This window comes from Acipenser ruthenus, chromosome 18 (genome assembly GCF_902713425.1).
Source record: "Acipenser ruthenus chromosome 18, fAciRut3.2 maternal haplotype, whole genome shotgun sequence".
Taxonomy (NCBI): domain Eukaryota; kingdom Metazoa; phylum Chordata; class Actinopteri; order Acipenseriformes; family Acipenseridae; genus Acipenser; species Acipenser ruthenus.
Window position 1 is genome coordinate 22,850,163 of NC_081206.1, and position 24,056 is coordinate 22,874,218.

At 36.7% G+C, this 24,056-nt stretch overlaps 1 protein-coding gene across 4 annotated transcripts in view; it reads left to right on the forward strand.

The window, feature by feature from the left end:
- The first annotated feature begins 306 nt into the window (after positions 1–306).
- The window catches only part of LOC117422463 (homeobox protein Meis2), a 68,018-nt gene continuing 44,268 nt past the window's right edge, over positions 307–24,056 (forward strand). The window contains exons 1-7 of one of the 4 annotated variants that reach the window (XM_058991575.1): positions 307–1,000; positions 1,564–1,796; positions 2,656–2,797; positions 3,172–3,222; positions 3,991–4,041; positions 4,880–5,029; positions 12,351–12,465. In XM_058991575.1, the coding sequence (XP_058847558.1) occupies positions 989–1,000; positions 1,564–1,796; positions 2,656–2,797; positions 3,172–3,222; positions 3,991–4,041; positions 4,880–5,029; positions 12,351–12,465 (754 nt within the window). In that variant the 5' untranslated portion in view covers positions 307–988. Of the gene's footprint in view, positions 1,001–1,051; positions 1,306–1,563; positions 1,797–2,655; positions 2,798–3,171; positions 3,223–3,990; positions 4,042–4,879; positions 5,030–12,350; positions 12,466–24,056 lie in introns of those variants that run through there. The other 3 variants (XM_058991577.1, XM_058991574.1, XM_058991576.1) reach the window with 3 other exon arrangements.

A 24,056-nucleotide genomic window follows, 5' to 3' on the forward strand; every position in this document is an offset into this window, starting at 1 on the left:
AATTTTAGATATTTTGTGTGCATGTGTGTTTATTATTATTATTTTTTTTACTTTTAAAAAGTGCCTTAGTAAAATCGTAAATCATTGTTAGAGATGTATGTGAAGTAGGTTATATTTTCTAACTTGTCAAGGTATCAGATACATAATTATTTTTCCCCCACCAGTTTTGATTCTTGTTATCGCTGAAGAATTGGTTTAGTTAAAATGATATGTTGTTTGGCTCCCCCCATGTGGAGTTGAAGCAGTCCTAATGCATACTCTGCATATCGGATCCTTTGGTCTCTCCTCTTTCAATAGCTGTTGTAGGACTGGCTATGGCCACCACTACTTCCGGGTTCCGTCATTTCATTCTCCCGCCGATCAGCGCTGCAAACTGACTCTGTTCTATAAGCAAGCTAGCAGCCAACCTGCCAACACTTACTGACACTCACTCATCTCAGAGAGAGAGAGGGAGAGAGCGAACGGGAGAGAGAGAGGCGAAATACCAACAGGGAAAGAGGAAAGATCTGAATTTCAATCTCTTAATTTCCATTGCGTTTTCTCTTTGCAGTAATAATAAAAAAGATAGCGATCCTAAGGCAAAAGGTGGAAGCGGAGTTGTTGGAAGAAAACGGGCTAAAAGATTCCTCCTCTCTTGATCATCATCACCAACCATCATTCATTCATTACCTTGACAACCCCTGGCTTTGATTGACAGCTGGAGTGGCAAAAAGCCATGAGACACGACAGTTTAGTTACATGCGGGTTGTTGATGGGCCGATTGTAACCTTCAGTTTGGTGTTTGACATTTTTTTTTTTTTGCAAACGGGAAAACGAGAAAAAAAATTCACAAACTCTTCTTTGCCATTGTGTTTGCTTTTTACCATTTTGGAAAATAGGAGAAATCACTGAGTTGGTTGAAAAAGGAATCTTTCCACTAAATCACTTTCTAACCAGACTGGGATATTAAATATACGACTCATCCAGGAGTTTATTGGAGCGCAGACTGATGGCGCAAAGGGTAGGTTTAAATCTCCAACACTTACCTACTACAAGTCCACTATAAGAGGGCCTCTCCGATTGCACTCTTCTGTTGATGATGGCGGCTCATATTCAAAAACATTAGAAAAAAAAATAGATTCATAAATAATTTTATTTTACGCTTTTCAGTGATGATCCGCTCCTTCCCCACCTTCATTTCAGTTTTTGGTTAACCGGCGCTCTCTCTGCTAAAACACAGAGCTGTTTTCAAAAGGGGTCCATAAGTAATTTGCTGGTTTTATGAAACTCACGGAGAAGAGGGATTACAGTTTAGAAATGTTTCTGGTAATTTCAGACCTTTTCATTTTTTGCTCTTTCCTGTCTTATTAGGCTCGTCCTCTTCTCCTGGCGAATCTTTGCGTGTTTTTTTCTTTTTTTTTGTGCTTTCTGTCTTCTTTTTTTTACGTTTATGTCTGCTTTATTTTACAACAGATGATTTCAGTACAGAAGTCATTGCTTGTTTTACAGCTGTTTCAGTGCTTTTTCTACTTGTTTTTCTTTGTTCTATTTGCTTACCCTTTATTATATTCTATTCTTTTTCAGTACGATGAACTACCCCATTATGGTGGAATGGACGGAGTGGGGGTACCAGCGTCTATGTACGGAGACCCTCACGCCCCCCGGCCGCTACCGCAGGTCCACCACCTTAACCATGGGCCGCCGTTACATGCCAGCCAACACTATGGAGCACATGCACCCCATCCAAACGTAATGCCAACCAGCATGGGATCTGCTGTCAACGATGTTTTGAAGAGGGATAAAGATTCCATTTATGGGTAGGTAGACAAATAAAACTCGTAAACAAAAGTTTTACGCTTAAACTAAGAGTTGAAAAACAACTTTAGCATTTAAATGTGTAAAAGTTAAAAACAAAAACCAATATGCATTTCTTCTTTTTTTTGTAGTCTTTAGAAGAAAATTCTGTGCAACATTATGTGACTAGCAGAACATGCCACTTTGCAAACTACTTTTTTTCAGAATTATTATTTGAAAAAAAGTGTTATTTACATTTTACACTTTTAAGGAGGAGTAGTTTTCAACTTTTATTTTTTTGTTTTCAGAAGGAATTTTTGTTACAGATAACCACAGTAAAGAAAACTACTGTAGTATCTGAGGAGCAAAAACAAAGCAACACATTTACATTTTCACGCACCTGGCAAGCGTTAAATTCAAATGCATTTTATTTGTGGAATATTTTGTTTAAAGAGACAATATTTTGTCTAAAGAGGCAACATATAAATAATTTATGAGTAAATTAAATGCTACACGTTAAAGTAATAAGCAACATTACACTATAACAATATTCATTCAACTACACAAGTCATAACAATGGAATTGAATTTGTACTTCTTGTATATGTGTAACACATGTTGTTATTGCGCAACATGTCTATTGTTTAATTTAACCCATAATTGCCATACTCTGAACTTCTGGTAATTCAAGTAATTGTTGCTTTTGTAGTCGAGAGTGCTAAATAACAGACAAAATAAAATAAAAAAAAAAACAAAAACGTTACCACATGGTTAGTTTACTGTACTACCGGCTTATTTATGTTTTTCAATGTGAAGTATTTAAGTTGTCGCTTAGCTAAAGTTATAAAATGCTATTTTGAGACTGCTCTTTTCCCCGTTGTAGTCACCCGCTATTCCCCCTGCTCGCGCTGGTTTTTGAGAAGTGCGAGCTGGCGACTTGCACACCGCGAGAGCCCGGCGTTGCAGGCGGCGATGTCTGTTCATCCGACTCCTTCAATGAGGATATCGCAGTCTTCGCAAAACAGGTCACTTTTCTTTGTTTGAGCTTCCCAGTGTCACAGTCGTGGCCTCGATTTGCGCTTATCTGTTTTTTTGTTTGTCTGTTTGTTTTTAATGTTTTATAAATAGAAGTTTTGGTAGTTTACTACTGAAACCCATGGCAACAGCAAAGTCGTCTGCTTTTCAATATACACATGCAAATAAATTCATTTTACACTTCCTTTTTGGCTAATGATATTGTTTATGATATATTTAATGATATGTATGTGTAGTACATTGCGTAAAGTATTGCAGCTTTTCAGTTGGACTTTGGTTAAGTTTAAAAACGAAAGGACTGGTCTATTAAACAGATCGAGCGAACCAAGCAACTAACTAATGTACCTTCCGTCCACTATTTTAGGTTCGAGCAGAAAAACCTTTATTTTCATCTAATCCAGAGTTGGACAATTTGGTAAGAATGTTATAAATGGTTATATTTGATACACTGCACAGACTTAACTATAGACATAACTACTGCGTTTACTTTGTCGAATGGAACAAATGTATCGTGTGTGTGTGGGTGTGTGTGCGTGTGTGTGTGTGGAAAAAAAAAACAACAACATGAATGTTTCTTAGGGAGATCGCTTTGAAGTGTACAGGAAAAACCGAAGGGGTGTTGCATGGTAATGAATTACATAGGGGGAGGTTGAGCTGAAGGAAGTTACTGCTTAGTATCACTGTTTTACATTTCAAAACAATTATTTTGTTAATTTGGACTATTCTCAATTTGAAAACATGCAGTATCCAATAAAGGCAACTGGTGTATAGGATATTCAAAGATTTGGTTGCTGAAGTTCCGATATTATTTCGCTGTACCCACGGATCCTCAAGCGAACGGACTTTTGTAAAAAAAAAATATATATAATAATAATTGCAAAAAGTTTTAAATCGATGCATACCAATACAACTTTTTTTTTTTTTTAAAGATTATAATCTATCATGTTACCATATGCTTAGAACTCAAAATCAACAGTTTTGCTTTCCGTCGTGGTTTCATAATGTTGTTTATTCATTATTTGCTTAAACGAGTTAATCAACACATGAATATGTTATTAATTAAAATATTTCTAACAGTTCTTTTTTAATATATATATATATATATATATATATATATATATATATATATATATATATATATATATATATATATATATATATATTATTTATTTATTTTACACAGATGATTCAAGCCATACAAGTATTACGGTTTCATCTTTTGGAGTTAGAAAAGGTAAACTAAGAGTTTTCATTATTATTATTTTTATATATATATACATAGAAGACAATGTTTGGAAATATTACATTATTTAAAAATGTAATATTTAAATTCTGGTCATAATTGTATACCTTCTCTGCAGCGGGGCTTTAAAATAGACCAATTTTTTTATTTATAACGTATGCTGCTATTATTATTATTATTATTATTATTATTATTATTATTATTATTATTATTATTTGTTGATAAACAATGTGTGTGTTTTGCTCTGACAGTCCGTCAGAACAGATATTAAATGAATTTCCACAGTCAGAAATGAGCTGCAGTTTTAGAAGCATATAGCGGTGCATTGAAAGAAACTATCCAAGTATGCAATGGGTGTCTGATTGCTTGATTATTTTTTTTATGTAATAGAGCTGCAACAGTACATCAAACCACTGCAGCGTCAATTACAACAAACAGCAGAAAACAGATTAAAAAAAAAAATAATAATGAGCGAAAGTCAGTTACAAAATATAGGTGTTGTTATGAGGGACCTGTTTTAATAACAACTGTAATCATATTTTATTTTTTGTTTAGTTATATATGTATATGCTCCAGAGATATCCAAATTATGTTTTAACATAGAGATGTTATCATAAAATCCTATTCTGCTCCATGAATAGCTCTTCGGGTTTGACATGGTCTCTTTTTTCTGACTTTCAACTTGTTGCTCCAGTCTCCTGAGAATAATAACTGCAGCAACAATTTCACTATTGTTTCCTTGCCTTCGACTGTTATGCCTCTTAATTATAGTTATTCTTGGACTAGATCGCTGGGTTTTCTTTCTAAAGGTATTTTCTTTTGCGTTTAGGTCCACGAGCTGTGTGATAATTTCTGCCATAGGTACATTAGTTGTTTGAAAGGAAAAATGCCAATCGATCTAGTTATTGACGAAAGGGATGGCAACTCAAAGTCGGACCACGAAGAGCTTTCAGGATCTTCAACAAACTTAGCTGACCATGTAAGTTGCTGGGGTTTTACATTTATGTTTTAAACCGCATTAATTTCTTTTTTTTTCTTCTTTTTTTATGGGCGTTAAGTGTCTTGCTAGGTTTAGCTCACTGCTTTCTGTGCATGTTTTGTAATTTTTCGCCGCAGTTTTGTCTTTTCACTTGAAAGGATGTCTTTAAAAAGTAGTGTAAATGCTCATTTACAATCCTTGTGATTTTGTTCATTTCCTTTTTCCGATTCTGGAGAAAGGGTGTCGATAGTTCAGGAATCGGATATACTCACCGCGACTGAACTTTTTCCTTTTTCCCTCGTAGGCTGTTTTTATACTGTTTACCTATTTATAGATCTTAATCCAATACCAGGATGTCGACACGGATTATTACTACGTTGAAATAGCTAATTGATTATGATGTGCGTGATTAAAGTAATAGCAAGCATTAATTAGCCTGTTGCTTTTGTAGTAAATCGTAAACTGTACAATCCCTCAGATAGTCATATGCATGCTGACACTTGTCGCTGCGTTGTGCGAATTGACTTTGTTTTTCAGAACGATAGATTTTAAAATGTTGAGTGATAATGTTAAGTGCAAAGCGATGTTTATGTTAATTTTGATTATCTTGGTAGCATAAGGTGTATTTGTTTGTTATTAAACTTTTAAATCTTGAGAGTTTAAATCAAGGAGAATGGCTGAATTAAAAACTACACGCGAGTGTACAAGAGGCACACACATTGAGAAGCCAGCATTCAAAAGGAAAGGGCTGCAGTTGAGAGTTACCGTTCAGGTTATAACCTGGTTGATTGGATTTTGTTGGTTGGCATGATCAAAATATGAATGGGTGCTTTTTTTGAAGCGACGGTTTAATTTTTAATATTGATTTGGCCGCCATTGTAGTAGTGCTGTTGCAAATCTCATGTTATTATCAACATAGATGTAAAAGCAAGACTATACAATCAACGAGCGGGTACAACTCATTGTAAATCATCTGCGCAGCTGTAAATACGGAAAGCGATTTAGTACGGAAAAAAATCTCGTGCATCTGCGCAGTATTGTACACTGCACATATCAGTTATAAATTTAATGCGTTGTGGTTAAATGATCATGTGAGTGAAGATGATTCCATTTCTGTTTAAGATTAAAGTGGTATGTGGTTAACAGTTTTATACAATTGAGAGTACAGTGGCCTATATTCACTGATACTGTGACGGATTGATATCTATCAACTGCACATGCTCAAGCCATTTAGGCATTACGGCAGATGTAAGTGTTATGCAGAGTCACTTGTAATATTGGAAAATTGGTTCAGATTGGCGTTCTTATTTACAAAGTTATTGGAAAATTGCAGGGTCTTGCAGGGTCTTGCAGGGCCTTATCAACTTCTGTTTCAGCTTGAAACTAGGGTTTGTTTCAAGTGTAAGTGTAGAAATGAGGCATGCTGTTGTTATACTAAAGAGATTAGATAAACTAGCCTGTTTAGTTTCGTGGCAGATGGCAGATGCCCAAGCCAATTGTTCCATTATAATATTCAAATTTAGACATTGCAGTCGGACCATTGTGTAAAGTACTACTTTGATAATTTAATAATTAAAGGTGCCAACAACAAACCTGAGTGTGGATGACAACCCATTTATCTTCAACCCATCAAGGGTTACCACTTCATTAGGTATTTTAGTTTAGAGCCTTTTATATCACTGGGATTTTAGCTATGCATTTTACTAGCGCTATTTGTTCTCAAAGAATCAGTCATCGGTCCAATAAGAACACGATTTAGAAACTTGAGGACAATATCAAATATGCACAGTTTGCTTTAGTTTGGAGAGTAAAGGCTTTCATTTTTAAGCTTACGGAAAAGCAGATACATTCCCTAAGTAAGGCTTACCCTCTAACAGTTTGAGTTTTAAACTGATTATAATATGGTGCTATAAATGAAATCTAATCTGTCCCATATGAAATGCATTAAAATGTTTAAAGTGGAGCTAATATGACTAAAGCTGTTCTTCATAGTTTAAGAAGTGTAGGTTTATGCAAAATAAAAGTGTGTGTTTGTGTGTTTTTTTAATATTACAAACTGATACTGCCCATATTTTAATTACCGTGCAAGGCATCTGTATTAAGTTTTTTTTGTGCAACATAATGAAATATACAAATAAAAGTTGAAAATAATGGTTACATAAAATCAAGCAAAGGGTTTAGCCTGAAGTGTAATTGGGTTAGGTTATGGGACATGGGTTTATAAAACTTCACACACACACACACACACACACACACACACACACACAAAACATGCTGAACTTGTTGGTTTAGAAAACGTGCAAAATACCATTAGTTATATTTTTAAACATAACAAGGTTATAATAGACTACAATACACCATGTTCCTTCTTTTACAAGGACTGAATATTTCCACAGCAGAAATATTAACAACCCTGTCTAAAAACATGTACAGACACAAAGCCAGAGGTGAACTTGTGCTGAGTTTACGCTAATCTCAAAATAAACTTCGGATTGAATTGGGGAATAATGGCCAACAGACAGTTGTGGAAAGAAATGTGCTGTTTGACGACAATAAAAGTTTTTTTTAAAAAGGGATTTTTTTGTATAACTCATTACTAGCTTCTCTTTTCGGCACAGAGGGAGAGGCAATCTAATAGTTAGGTATGCTAATTTATCTAGTTTGACTCTCACACGTCCATTTTTCTTTTCTTTGATATGCATTTTTAATACATAGCCTGAGGCTAGATCTCATTTGGTGAAAGTTGGCGTAGTGTAGATGATGAGCCACTTCAGAACGAAGGAGACAGCCTGTTTTCTTTTTATTTTTTTCCCGTTACCTGATGGTAGGCAGTAATCAGGGTCCTCTTATTTGCAGTTGGAATGCTCTATTGTCTTTGAACCGATTGCTTTAGACCAATGTCAATGAAAAGATGTCCTTTTGTACACCTTTTTGGTGGATGTGATTTTTTACATCTGTTGCCATTCCCCCTCTCTCTCACATGCCTCTATTAAGTAATAACAATAACTTAGTCCCTCTAGAATTCACAGTGATAAGCACTGGTTTATTGTTTGCTATTTCTATCGGCTAAACTGTTCTTCAAATTATTCAAGCTTTTTTTCCCCCAAAGCCATAGTTGGAAGTGCAAATTAATTGTAACTGACTATCATCTCCTCTGATGAACAGAAACAACAGTCCATGTTTTTGTATACCTTTCTGTAGGTGTGTGCTATTTTCTCATTTTCTTAAGGTGACACATGTGTTTAGCACAGAATGTATTTCCTGGCACACCTTGTAAAGCGCCCTGCTTTTCATACACCTATTACTGGTATCATTTTTGGTCCTCGTTTTTTTTTTTATCTTCTGCTTAAGGCTGTTGGATGTAATTACTAAAAAGGCTACATATAGGTTATCAAAGCCAGACACGAGCTGAACCAAAACATTTCTACTATGCCTCGATTTCATTTGTTGTCATGAGAGACTGCCAGCAAAGCAGATTTATCAGTGTTTATGTAAAACGTGTAGCACAATAATGTTTTTGTGTTTGTGCCCAAAGAGAAAACTATATTGGCTGTGGCATTTTAAACCACGCAGCACGTCCTTACTTTTCCACTTTATTTGCATTTTCTTTTGTCTTCAACAAATGGAATACCTTCTATCTGGGCCAACTCAAAGGCATGGCTCTGCATTAAACTCCCTATTGTAAACCTGATATCTGCATTTCTGTACATTAAGGGAAATGTAACATGTGCAATCAGCTTTGTTTCTACATGTAAAGAAAACACTGTTACATGTAACACGTGAGTAAGTTTATTGTTTCAAGCATACATTGTAATGTTAATGTATATCACCATTTTTACTCCCCCAGTGCTTTATAAACGACAGCATTGCAATATCTTGCATATTAGCTGCGTTTTTGATAAATTGCCATTGCTTACTAGTACAGTGCCCGTAAATGCTTACCTTTAAGTGAGATTTCAATTGTAAACGTAATTAATAGCACACTACAGATTCCAGATACAGTAAATATTCATTAACATATTTGGTACTCTGTCCCATAGTAACACTGTCATATTTAAACCCAGAAAATAGGTTTTACCACATGTTGTTATTAGACAGTTATTTGTTATAAATTATAAGGGAATATTTAATTTTCCACCCACTAGATCATTTATTATGTTATAAATATGTCTTTGCCTAATAGAAAAGTATGTGGAATTGCTATATAATTATGTTTTAAATTATGCCAAAACATGTAAGAAATTATCTTGACTATAGGTTGAGGCAAGACGTTCTGTAACATATACTTCTCCTAAGATTTATAGGTAAATGATGTGTTTTACGCCAACAATAAGCGCTGCTTAGCATTTAACTTCCCCAGCATTGTAACAGTATACAGTGGCATTGAAATCTTTGACCTGCTGAACCGCCTCCCTGGAGGGAAATGACAATTAGTAAATAAAAAGTATATCTCAATAGAAGATCTCTATGTGGTTTTGACTTCTATTGCCTGCCAGTAAAAAAAAAGGTATATCCCTTTAAAAAAACACTTTGATAGGTAAAATTGTTTACATTTCCCAGTACTGGGGTTTCACCTTCTACTGAGGAGGAACGCATCCGATTTCCTTCATATACCAAGAGACCTATATCCTTCCTCTGCTCTTTTCTAGCTTTAGCAAAATTCAATGATGGTGCTAAATCAATTTTTTAAATTCCAAGGGACGAATACACTGGCAAAATTGTGTTTTCCAGGCAAGGCGGTGTTTGTAAATGAGAAACGGTGGATAGCGACAGTGTTCTCCTGTGGCCTAGCTAGTACAAGCTTTCCCCATATTGTCTCCTGCTTTTATATTAATTACAACTTGCATTATCAGCTGTAAGTCTGTAACCTGGCAAATAGAAAATGCTGCCCCTGGAGACCTAGCTTCTTGTATCTATTTTCCATCTACTTCTACTGTGCTATGCTTGGTGTTTGCTTCCTTTCTCTGGGTAACTGCGCTCTTTAACACAATTAGGAAAGAGCAAGGAATGAACCATGTTTGACTCCTAATAATTATTGAAGCTATTGGGAATTGTTGCATGCATGCAATGCTTTTGCCTTTGCACTTTAAATTGCATCGTTGAGGCGGATGTTGACGTAGTTTCATGACTTCAACTTAAATGGACTTTTAAAGATATTGAAAATGGTTTTAATGCTACACCTTCAGCTAGTCAGGAGCCTTGCGTATTAAGAGATTTACTGAATAATTAATATCAAAGTAGTGAAAGGAAGTAACTGTGGGATTTAAAAAGTGAATGCAGAGAATTGTTAGAACTGTCTTTAAACACACAATTTAAGAAATGTACTCAAACAGAACATATGTAAAATATGTAATATTCTGTGTTTAAACCATTTACTTATGTTTGGCTCCTAGAATTATTTAGCATAGTGAATGTCTTAGAATGCCTGGCACTTTTCTATTTTGTATAACCAATCTACAAGTAAAATCACACAGTAAGTATACAGCCCCAAACCAAAGTAGTCAATCCTGCACAACGAACAATGACGTTTAGCAGAGCGAAGGCCAGTATGAAGGGATAGGCAGCAGTGGGTGTTTTTTTCTTCCCTAAGAACAACAACAGTGCATTTTCAGAACACAAAGTCTAGCTTGGCCTAGATAGATTGTATGATGTTGTTTTTTGTGTTTTTTTAATGACATTTGCCTTGAAACATAAAGGAGGTGTTACTGGATAATTAATGTAATTTTAACATCTGTGGTAGGGATCTGTAGAAAAAGATGGCTTAAAAGAGACCTCAGTGCATAAATTAACATCACTATGCCTCATTCCCAAAACCTTGGCCTAGGTGAACATGTTGTAATTATTCCGTTTTCTAAAAGAACGGTTCTTGCTCGTTGTTGGAGGGCTAAATTCATGCCGAGCTATTGTTTCTGCTCTTTTTCATGTAATTCTTCAAGCTCTTTATCTGATTACCATCCGGCAAACAGCTGACGCTAAGAGGCTGCAGAGGGCTGAAGAGCCCCTGTCTGCTGTTTGCCTTCAGCTTGAAGCTATTTGAGTGCTTTCCTAACTTGCAGATAAAAAGGGTAGCTCATAGGCACAGCTCCGGCACAAGCGCTCTAACAGGAGGGAAAGTTGTTAAATCGCTGTGTTTTGCTCCTGACTGTTCCATTGCTGGTTTAACAACCTAGCTTTTAACGCAGGACTCTTTTAAAGATTTTCGGGGGTTTGTGTAGCATCTTAGAAAAAAAAAGAAAATGGTAATTTTTTTTTTTTATACAACATCCTTTTTTTATAGTGGGTTGAGGGGGGATTTGTTCTTTTCTATTGCAGAGATGGTGTCAGTCAATGCCATATTGTTGTCACATGCAGGTGACATGTACAAGTGCAGGGGCAGGCCTGGGGCTGATCTGTTTCATGTGTTCTGTCTCTCCTTTCTGCCAGAGGAAATGCCATCTCTTGCCTGCCTTCATGTGGAGCTGATAAAGCTTTTTTCCTGTACAGTAGAAATCCTGTTTTCCTTTAAGCAACAGCAGGGTATTGGGAATGACTAGGGAAGGAGAGAAGGACCAGGAGGAGAAAACACTAAGCAGCATTGCTCTAAAGCTGCAACTTTCAGTTTACAGCACTTATCTCTTTGAAAAGCACGCTTTCACTCCGGGAATAAAATAGCTGTTTTTGTTATGTTGTGAAAGAGAAAGATTGTTTTGCTTTTTTTTGCCAGAACAGCATTGGTAATCCTTTAGTAATACATTTTGTTGTATAATTTTTTTTTCCAACTTTAACAGGATGTTTAAACCTCTGGCATTTTTTACTAAATATGATTATAGTTCCATACATTCTTGGTAAAGATATTAATTACGTGCATGCATTTTCTATGTTTGGACTTTTATATACATTACTATCCTAACTGTTTTTGTTGTTGTTTTTTTTTAACTTCATTGAGGTGCAACCTATTTAGTGAAAATAAGTCAGAATAATGAGATTTCTAGTGAGAATTGCCATAACATAGTGTTTAATACTGTTTAAAACTTTAAAAAATTTAAAGTGAACATATTACTAGAAATATAATACAGTAACGTCAGACCATTTTAAAGTGGAAATGACATTTGTTGTGCAACACCAGATCCTTGAGACAGTGCTTGTTGTAAAGAAATTAAACAGTCGACTGATCCTTGAGGCAAGTATGTACAGTGTATTGCAAGCTCGTCCTCTGTGACTGTAATATGTTAGAGACGCTAATGTGGTTCCTTTGCCTTATTTCTCCCCACTCTACTTTCTGTTCCTAATTTGCTGCTGGAACTGTATCTGTGGAAAAAATTCCTTGGCTTCCCCTCACCAGAACCCAGCGTCTTGGAGAGACCATGATGATGCAACCTCCACACATTCGGCAGGCACTCCAGGGCCCTCCAGCGGGGGCCATGCTTCCCAGAGCGGAGACAACAGCAGCGAACAAGGTAAGAGGTCATCCCTTTTCTCCTTCTAGCCAAGCAGGCATGACTAAAATAACTTGAACTGTTATTATATTAGTACATGTGTTATAATGGTAATATTGGTATGAATGGTTGGGGTGTACTCACCTGTGCATGTCGTGCCATTTCCTTTCACACACACACTTACAGTGTATCCACAGATCACTTTAAAATAAAAACATGGAATTATTAGTACTATAATGTATTTGGGGTTCATATGCTGGCAGCAGTGTGGAGTAGTGGTTAGGGCTCTGGACTCTTGACTGGAGGGTTGTGGGTTCAATCCCCAGTGGGGGACACTGCTGTTGTACCCTTGAGCAAGGTACTTTACCTAGATTGCTCCAGTAAAAACCCAACTGTATAAATGGGTAATTGTATGTGAAATAATGTATAATGTGATATCTTGTAACAATTGTAAGTTGCCCTGGATAAGGGCGTCTGCTAAGAAATAAATAATAATAATAATATGCTATTACCCAGGCTGGATGATCATTTAATCTAAAACCAGAACTTAAAGCATGTGAGTTATATTAGGTTATTTATATAATGAGCACTGCTATGCCAGATACCTTTTTTTTTTTTGTAACTTGTTAGATGTAGTCATGGTCATTTACTTTGTTCATATCTCCAAGCAACAAAAACCTGCTACTTCTTTACATTACAATACAATGTTGGATAATTTGTGGTATTTATCATCGGTGGGATGCTTTAAACACAATATCAATTGTAGTTAACAAACGCTTCCCATGCAGCTACATATGAAAGATAATCCTGATTTCATTAGTGTATGGCTGCTCTTTGTTTTTTTTCCTTATGTCATCACTGCTAGGCCAGGAGGAAAAAAAAAAAATCTGCAGCGTATTGATTATCTTACATGCATAAGTACAAGTGACCTGTAATCCACCAAGCTTTTATCGACTGAAGCCTGGTCCAGCCCCAGAGCTGTTGATCAATGTAAGAGAATACACTCTCTGTACTTTGCATACAATGCAGGCTAAGAGAGTGACTGGGTAAGGGGTTAAATATAGCCTTAATAGAACTCTAACCACGAAAACATCTTCTAGAAACAAAAGGGAAGAATGGGAAGCTGATTTAATGTCTAATGAGGCCATCTTCCACAGAGTTGTTTTGTGCAAGGCTTGCTCTGACCTTTTGCTTTGCTCAGGAGCCCGACACTTCATTTTTCACATTCTTGCAATTATGTTAACGCTTGAAGCATTTTCAACTCTAACTCTGCTAGCAGCACCAGGAATAACTTGACACTGTGACTTACCTCAGCTCCCTCTTCACCCCTCTCCCCAGCAAATTCACAGACCCCAAAACCAGTTTCATTAACAGGTCAATAGGACTGAGATGTTTTTCAAATTGCCTGGTTTGGTTCTGTTATATTGGGTCTGATACAGAGGGGATTGAGATTGCAGGAAGACACAGAAGAGCAGAGATAGCCCTTGGGTTTTATCAGGGAAAAGCAGCATGTGAAAATCCCTCTGCTGTGCATTAAAAGGTGTGTAGCTTGAAAACCAAACCATTTCCTTCAAACAAAAGTCTCAGAAGCCCCTTTGGGTCCTGCGTTTCCTTTGCACTTTCCACAGACTGCTAAAATGTTTTTGATTACAGAATGTCTGCAGAAAGGCCTGTCAATAATTGCTGCAATGGCAAGCTTCTTTTTGGTTTTTATGCTGCTTTTAATTAAGTCATTATTTTTATGGGACAGTTTTCATTATGAAAACATATTTACACATTACTGTTCGATGGAGAGGTGACTTGTTTATATTTATTACAGTATGACATTAGACAACTTTACATTTTTTAGTTGTGCAACACTTAAGTATGACTGAGTGAATGTGATTGAAAAAAGCAGAATTATATAAAAACAACTAACATTTCTATACTTTTAGCATTATAGTTATTTTAAACATTTTCATTTTTTCATTGTGCTTTGATGCAGTGCCTGGCTTCAATTCCAGCCCAGTTTGTTCAGAGTAGATTTCTGTGGGAAAGATTAATTATCAGCTTGAGGGCGAAAGCAACACATATACTGAGTAAGATACAGCAGCTTTTCCATGTTAAAGCTGTCACTGCAGATAAAAGGTTAAAGTTTTTATATTTTCGGCAATAATATGTAATTATTATTTTTTAAATTATGTTATTATTCAAAATGAAAGCAAACTTGAGGCAGTACAGATCAGCTGCAAAACAAACATTTTATAGCATAGTAAGATCAGGAACAAGGTTTTTGTACTGCAGGTCTATGAAAGAATTGTGTGATTAGTAAAGGAAACTCAGGAATGCCTTTTTTAAAGAATCTAAATTACATATGTGTTAGATGTTGGCATTGATATATGTTATTTTTAATTCTGTTTCATTTCTCTGAGACCTTTTATTGTTTCCAATTACATATGTGGTTGCTTTGTATGATAGAAATGTGCCATTGTATTTTACACTGTGTGAAGGTATGAAAACTATTACTGAGGCAAGTAGAATATGCTTGCCTAATCATTAGCTATGCATGAGAGAAAAAATGATGTTGACATCTCTGATGTGAGATCATTGTAAAGGGCCTTCCTTACAATTAATTTTTTGGTAAAAAATAAATAAAAATTCAATTTTGTACATTTTGCAGCAATTGAACAATCCTTGCACTGTGAATAGGCAGAATTCCCAGAAAAACTGAGACAATTGGCCCAGTAACTGCTTAGCTCACCCTGCAAGCTGAGTACATGTTAACTGCTGTGCTGCCAGCTTTAGTTAGCTTGATTCATTAAATAGTTCAATTTTCTCTAGCATGATCACTGGTTAACTTTAGAAAGGTCCGATTTCGGGATATCCGAGACATTGCCAGCAGTAGGCTTTGCAGTAGGTAATGCAAACTGAATGAGCTTTACTAATGCATTCTCTGACGTTTTGAAAGACTTAATTCTGTGAATAGTAAAAAAAAAAAAAAAAGTGATTGGAATTTTATCAACGTGACGGAGGCCTTGTTGCATCTCTAGCCTAGCCCTTAGTAAATGTGAAAGGATGTCTCCTGGTGCCGGTTAGAGTTTAATTTAGAGTAGTAATTAAACCTGAATACTGCCTCATAAACAAAAGATAAACAATAAAGCAGCCACATTCCCTGCTGCTTGATAGCCTTCTTTCCCAGCTGTTTTAGCACTGATAATTTTTACACAGTGAACTAGCTAGTGCAGAATGTTGCCGGTACAGTGCTGGGGTTGGGGGATGAGCTCTAAACCACAACAAATAACAGAATACAAAGGATATCTCTTTATATACAGAAAGAGAGCCAGATAAACAGGGCAGGTTCAAACAATGCCGTATACAGCATGCACATTTTGCATGACACTGAAACCTAACAAGGTACATAACTTTGATACCTGTCACATTTTACTGTTACTAATTACAAAACAAACTCTTATTTACCTGTTTTTGAAGAAGTGTAACTGCCAGGTATTTGTTGCAGGCTTTTACAAAATCAGGAGCCATTTTTTTTGTTGGGTGGGGTAATTGTTGAAAGCTGAGAATAGTTGCTCTGAAAAAAAACAAAAAAACAGAGGGATACTTTCATGATCCCATTAGCATAACAGTGGGTAAATTATTCATGCCAAGTGCCGATTCTATGGGGAAAAGTATAGTTAATGCACATAGTTTTAAAATGTATCCCTTTCTGCTCTGAGACCGAAATTCTTGCTGGATTCAGCATTCAGCCGTTTACGGGAAAGCTCTGGTGGCGTGTTAGAAGCAGTTTCAGGGGTGCTTTGAGGCTCTTCTCTCAGTGTGCTCTCCTCTCAATAAAGACCATCTGGCCTTGATCCAAAAGGTGATTAACCAAAATGATCAGCTCTTGTTGCATTGTTACATGCCCAATACTCTGGATTAAAAAGAAAGAAAAAAAAAACACTGGCAGCTAACGTCATCTTCAGCCCCCCCCCCCCTCCCCCTGTAGATTCTTGCAGTATTCAGAGGTTCCTCAGGCGTCCGTGGTATCAACATGTCTGTATTGGCCATAATCATGAACAGGTTGTGTATACGGCCTTCTCTGGGTTGCTCTGTGTTCTGAAGCCGGAAAACGAGTCATATTAACTGGGTCAGGCTAATGTGAAAGCTAATGTTCAATTGGACATGGGGAAAGAATTACTAAAATTATTCTTACAACAGCTGAGGAGAATGTCTGCAATGAGCCATTAGGGAAAGCTGAGTTTTGTGCATTTTTTTTTCCTTGTGCAGATGAAGTCTTAATTTTCTTTGAAAAGAAGAAAAAGAAACAGGAAATCCTAATGAAAGAATGAAACCAAGCAGGGCTTTTTTTTTTTTTGGAATAATATCAACTTTGTACAAATCTACTACGCTAATGCTACAAGCAGTGCTTTGAGCATTAGTTACTGGTAATTTAATAAGAACCCTTTCAAAGTTATTAGTTGTGGGTGGAATTTGCCAACCAATTAGCAGATGACCTGCAGATCAGCCAAGCACTCACCTCTGAAGAGTGATAATCCAACAGCACTCTTCTATTAGCTAAACTTTGGGAAGGGGGTGGGGTGGGGTGCCCACAGGCAGCATCTCAAATGCTCTGTCTTGGTAGGTCCCTATTATGGCTGAGAGAGGGGTTACAAAGGCCATCTTTTACAAAGGCACACCTGCAGGATGACTTTAAACCCTGCCTAGGCACTCCCCCAATAGCATTTAAGGTGTGCTTATTTGGGAATTAACCCTGACTCCTGGGCTTTAAGTTTCCTTATTTCTTTTGTGTTTGTCTGACTGCCCTTGCTGCCTTTTCACTTTTCTTTTTTTTTTCTTTTTTTTTGGCTTTCTTTCTTGGCGTTTAATCCCTACTCTGTCTTTACATCTAAACATTGCATAGCTGAGGTCCTTTTTTTAAATATTTGGACGTAATCTAATAGCTTCTAAGAAATATCTGGCTAGAGAGGGAGGGTGGGGTGGAGGTTACGAAGTGGATTCTAAATTCCAAAAGGAGCGCTACCCTACAGGTACTACTTAAACAATGTGCTTGCAGTGGGTGTAAAATAATACAGCTTTATTTTATGAGCTTATGAAAATTTCCAGGGTATTATTGAGATTAGCACATTTGATAGTTAAAGCAGTGTCTGGTTCCTTGCCTCTTAAAACAAGCCCTTGCCTATTTTACAGTATAGCTGTCCTGTGCCTTTTTTGCTGCCAGTGTTTTAACTGATTAACTTGTTTTTGAGAGTGGGGAAAAGCAGATGGATGTATATGATTTGACAGTAGTTAGAGCCGCAGCTCTTGTTATTGTACGCAACTGCATAATCATTTCTAATTACCCCAAGGAAGTATCATGAGTGTTAGTCAGCAAAGATAATTTTCTTATTTACAAGCCCTGAGCACTGAGCACTCCTGAAGGAGGAGAAGAAGCAGGAGAAAATGGGAGAGTAATACACAACAAAACAAATGAATTTGCCAAACTTGCACCTGAATACTCCCTAGCTTGCTTCTGGCTATGGGTGACAATATATGTATTATGCATTAAGATAATACATTTATAAGGTTATCAATTGTATAAAAAAATGACAACAATATTTTTTAAACTGCCTTTGAGGTTTAAAAAATAGCACCTGAAATTTTACAAAGGGTCGTTTTAGGCCTTGTAATCTTGTATTAAATTCTGCACTGTGTTGAAAAACGGGCTTTCATCATCTTTATTTCATTGTTTATTTGTTTATTTATATATGTTTTAGGACATTTGTTTTGAATAAGGCAGCCTAGCAGTATCCTACATACAAATATAGTATTTTTCTTCATTCATGCATAGTTAGTGTTTATTTAGCTTATGATGTGTTTAATCAAGGATTTTGGTGTTTTTTTTTTTCTTTTTCTTTTTTTTCTTTTTATGACAGTTGCATAATTGCACGCTGTTTTTGCTTAGCTTTGTGCTCTGCTGCTGTAAAACTTGAAATGCATCTTGCCTAATGCCATCAAGCAACAATGGCTCGGCATTGATTAAAAACAATGGGGGAATGTAAACTTGTAGAAAGAAGAAAGAAAGGAAAAAAAGATCCTGTCAACCGAAGAGGTCCAACATATGAATTTAGTTTGACAAAACTCAGGCAGATTCTTTGTGAGTACCGGTAAGCCGACCTTATTTATATCAGAACAGCATTTTTTTATTTCATTTTACAATGAGCAACAGTGCATTGTTAACAGTGACTGCACACATCCTGGGATGCAACCTTTAGACAACTGTGTGTCTGCTGGAGACATCTGTGAGGAGTGACCTCTTGACCTGGAAGAGAATGCTCTGAAGTTGGGGGAATGCAACTTACCCCTCCATGGCCCGAAGGACACTAAAATGTGCCCAAGAAACCGTTCAAATTGTGTAACTATTAAAAAAAGACAGGCAATGCATAGGACTAGTGTTGTTTGTACCTAGAGGTCTGTTTTTCTCTGGCCTTATGAGATCGTTTTCATCCTTTATAAGTCAGAAGGACCACAGTAAAATGAAAGGTTACTCAACAAGACACAGCTAGGGTGAGAGGTGCTCCTTGCTGCAAGGGTTACTGCTATTCAAGGCACATGCTATTGTGTGGATGCTCATTGTTACAACAAAATTAGTCGTGCTTTCATTAATAGGGAAAAAGTAAGGGTGTTGTAAAGATATTTATTAGTTCCTTAACCACTTGCATTGCCTTGGAGAAATAGATGGCTGTGTATCAGTCTAAGATCCTTTATAAAAACAAACAAACAAAAAAAAAACTCTTGTTTCTGTTTTTGGGTTTGTTTCATCCCCATTATCATCTTTGATGAAGACTACAACATAGGGGGTTTAGAATGAGGGAGTAAGAACATCAAGACATTATGTGTAAACCTGTTGTAGCATACAAAGGCGATTATGCTGGTAAAATATTTTTTAAATAAGACTAATAAAAAAAAGGAATTAGGAATGTATTTAGCTTCATATTACAAATTAAACTGTTTCATTCTGTTAAATTCAAGGATAAAAACAAAAACCCTTAACCATGGTAGCAACAAACAGGGACAGGCTATCTTATTTCTGAAACAGCCCCTGGAAATGTATATGCTTATATTTTCTATATAAGCATATACATTCACAGCCTAGATTAACAGCCAGCAGTAAGAACTGCATCCATTTCCCAATTGAATTCCTCTGAGGGGAGGGTGTTAGTGGCTCTCCCATTTGGTTTGTAAGCATACTGAGCCCTCTCATCCCCCACACTCTAAAAATAATACCTTGTGCCAGGCAACTTATTACCATTAAGCAAATGTGTAAGAAATCCAATTGAACACCTATTATTGTAGATCAGCATTATAGAGCCATAGCAATTTGAACCTTGGATCTGAAGTGCAATTTCTCACAGTCTTTAATGGGTTCTTCCCAGCAAGTTATAGAGTAAATGCAATTCCTTGTGCCAACAATTGTCAAGCTTTAAAAAAAAAAATAGCAACAGGTCTGGGGTTTTCGAATGCAATTGATTCTTAATGTATCTTAAGAAAGGTAGGTTAATTAACTGGGATGCTCATTACAATGCACTGGCTTCCTTAAATAAATTAAAACTGTTCCGAATGAGTGGGACATTGCGGATGCTTTGTGCATATCAGTATCAGATGCAGGTTCCTGAAATGCACTCCATGCTAGGGGGTGAACATCTTTTCTGTTATGCAGGTGAATGCAAGATTGAATGCATATCCTTGGGAGATTACATTTGTAATCATAATTTACGTACAGTAAATGTAGGTCATTGTGATCTACTTCTTCATGATACTGCTTTAATTTTGTATACAGCCATTGCAGGACATTATTATTATTATTATTATTATTATTATTATTATTATTATTATTATTATTATTATTATTATTATTTTCAAAGAGCAGGGCTGTGGGACTGTGTAGCAAATAGCTGATATCAGAAACGGGCACCCTGTCATTGTTCAAGTCTAGCCAAGTTTTGTCTGTTCTGGAATTCAACCCTCCAACAGCTACAATGCAGACACTGAGTTTAATGTTTGGAATGACTCAGTGAAGGACACAAGGCAGAAAACATTGACTTGTAAAGGAGCTGATAGGTTAGGGGTCTTGACAAGGCACATGTAGCTTTTTTCTCTTGTAAGGGAGAATCTGAGTTCTCGGCTAGCTGGGTCCCGAGAGACCATGTTGTGCTTACTGTTGATCAGGGACTCAGATGTAGAGAATAAAAAAAAGAAAAAATCTAGTTTGTAGAGACGTTCATCACTGTGGTTGAAGCTCTGAGAGAGAGGAAACTGCTCACTGACTTTGTATGTGGCAGCACAAAGGACAGCAGTAGTAAAAAGCAAGTCAGCAAGAGAAGAAACAAAAGCAGTGATCAACTAGCACAGCTCCCGGCCTGACTAATTTATGAGAAAAAAAAAAAACTGCACTGTTCACTGGATCAGCGCACAGAGCAGGCAGGGGGAATAGAAGGAAGTTTTCATTGACTCTCCTGAGCAAGTGGGGAAGCCATGGGGGATTCTTCTCAGTTTGAACTTTATCAGGGCCTATGCTTAATCGATAAGGTATTGGAAAAAGAATTAATTACTAAAGCAGAATAAAACAGCTGCATTTTAAGCTAAGGATTCATCAATTCGGTAATCTCCCAGTTACAGCCTAGGTGTCGTGAGGATAATTTTGACTTCAAGTAATGAGGAACTGAGGGAGTTTCCTCCCCGAAAATGTCTGGGAATTTGCAATCAGCCTTGTTTTCAGCAGTTTGTCATCATCATCATCATCCTCATCATCATCATCATCCTCATCATCATCAGCCACAACAGAATTCTTCTCTACTACTTCGCCTCACTCACAAGTTTCATTAGACATCCCTCCCGCGCTCTCAGAAATCTGCCGGCTTCCCACCAAATTCCAGCATTCACGGGGATCGAAAGCATTAATGTGGAAATCATTGGCACCATGAGAACAAGTCTTAACTATCCTGCTGCTTTGAGCTGTGCTGGTTTTCGTACCGGACATACCTCTATTGTGCCACTGTGGGGTCAGGGACCTGTCTGTTGAAGAAGCAGTAATTTGAACACAGCCTGTAAATGTTTCATCCGTAATTTCCATAATGGTGCATTTCAAGGAGGGCTGAGAAGGGTTATGGGAGATGAATTAGGTTTTTAGTGAGCTCATTAGGAAGCCAAACAGAGTTTAGACAGCAGAGCAGTGAGTGTGGCTGTAATCAGTTCTGCTCGCTTTGTTCCCTGCCTTCGGGACATTTTTGAAAACTTCATGGCAGGGGTTGATGAGAATATGCTGAGCAGAGGCTACAATCTGATGGTTGACTTGTTGATTTATAAACCTTTTAATTACATTTTTTCTCCAATTTAATCTCTCTCTTTTCGTTCTCCAGCAAAACCCCTCAATTATTAGGCCTTGTTTCACATCAGTGTCCTTTAGTAATTGTAGTCATAGTGAGGTGTCTAGTATTGCTGCAGTAAAAGGAAAAAGCTCTCCCGAAATCCATGCGTTATAATTTAATTGTTGTACAAGATGCCCTTGATATATTGATCCAAATGCCTGAAAAGTACAGAAATGAAAAGTACTCTCCAGCAGTGTGCATTTTTACTACAGCATATTTTTTTCCCTTTGATTTTTCTACTAGGGTATAGAAATACCAAATTGCCGATAGCAGATAAGTCTGTGTAATATCCGATTTAAAAAAACATATTCTTTACTTGGAGGAGGACTCTAATTTTCATGCTCATTTCAATTAATTTAACATGACCCAGTTTTCCTTCCTCAGACTTGTTATAACTAATTAGAAAAGGAATACATAAAGAATGAGTTTTAGTTACAAACACTGCAGGTGTAATTTTCTGATGATAATAAAGTTATCAAACTGCAGGACAGATATTTGATGTCAGTTACCGAGCCCACTTTAAAATATCTGTTATGTCTGTGTCTGTGTTGAAGGCCAGGCTAAATATATTAGTGGTGAGGGGAGATCGCTATCAATAAGAGACACCGCGCACCTAGATAACCTCCAGGACCAATTAGTGTAATTTTTTTATTCAGAACTGGAAAGGCTGTTCACTTGTTCTGCAGAAGGGGAAAGGGGTGGAGTTGTAAGGGAATCACAAACTGTGAAATCATTGGTCTAGACCCAGGGCCCTTCATTAGCTACTGATCCCTGTCACTTAAGGTATGGGCAGTCATGGGCATCATGATGCTTTTTTTATCAGAAAAAGGGGGACAGCTCACCCATCCTCTGTAATTTAGTCTTTTCCATTCATGTGACTTAGATTTCAGTTCAAGTCGCTCTGATAGAAATGTGCACTTTGGTCCTTTTCCACTATTAAAAACATGTATTATTCATATATTTACATTATTTTATTTCACATGCTGATATTTCATTCATTAATGAATACATGCACACTCATTTAATATGTTGTTTTTATTTGCTGGTAATAATGTGCAGTGATTTAGAAATAATGCATGTAAGTTGTTTTTTTTTAAGATTTTCTTAAAAATATGTATTATAAGTACTCCGATTAACAGTAAAATAATATGTATATATTAATGTTATAGTCTGAGCAAATTAGTGTAACAAGTACTTTTTTACAGTAGCTTTTCTTTTAAATCAGCACTTCAAACCCAACCCATTTGTGAATATTATTATAAGCGAGAAAGAGAGAGAGAGAGAGAGAGAGAGAGAGAGAGAGAGGGAGAGGGAGAGGGAGAGGGAGAGAGAGAGAGAGAGAGAGGAGTTCTTTTTTGGTTATATTTTGCTTTCTTTTGAATTGAGCATTTAAAAAAGAATCTCTTACAATCCCTTGCCAAGATTTAATGGTCATAATTAACAAAGCAGGTCCCAAAAAGGACCACATTCTGCAATTGTGACTTAAAAATCATGAGCATAGGATGATTATAATTGTAATTAAAGCAAAAGGGAATTGGAGTAAAAAATGTTACATTGCTTAAGATGTGCAATAATCAGATGCAACGGAACAGCTATTGTCAGCCTCTCAAAGGCACTATTTATGATGTAATGAGATAATTGTAGTTGCAGGTAGCAGGTTAATTACACTTGTAATTACCCTGCCCAAAGCTTTTGATAATATTCATAACAAGGCTTTCTCAAACATTAGGATTATTGGCAGATGATTATCACAAGGTTGTTGAGCCTCCAGACACTCCCCCTTGCTTGTAGCGTTTCTACAGCTCCTTTGTGGCTTGTGTTCTTGTTTTATTTCAGGTTAAAAGGTAGGACTGACTGTGTTCTAAAACAAGACCCCCCTCCCCTCCCCAACCCCAAGTTTAGAAACCTGTTTCAGAAGGTCACCCCCTGCCCCTCTCTTGTTTTTGCATTCGCTGAAGAGACGATAGCTATCTCCAACATTCCTGGGATGTCAGAATGATTTCTGTTAGGGGGGAGGTGAAACCATTGCCTTTCCACGTGCACTAGTCTCAACGCTAAGCTAGTTATGCTATTTTCAGTTAATTTAGGACATTGGTGAAACACAAAGAAAACTTTAAAAGCAATGGAAATATTTTGTTTTAACCTATTAAGTGTCATTGTCCTTTGAGGACAGGCTACTTTGTAATTTTTTGGAGCATTTTTAACTTATTTTAA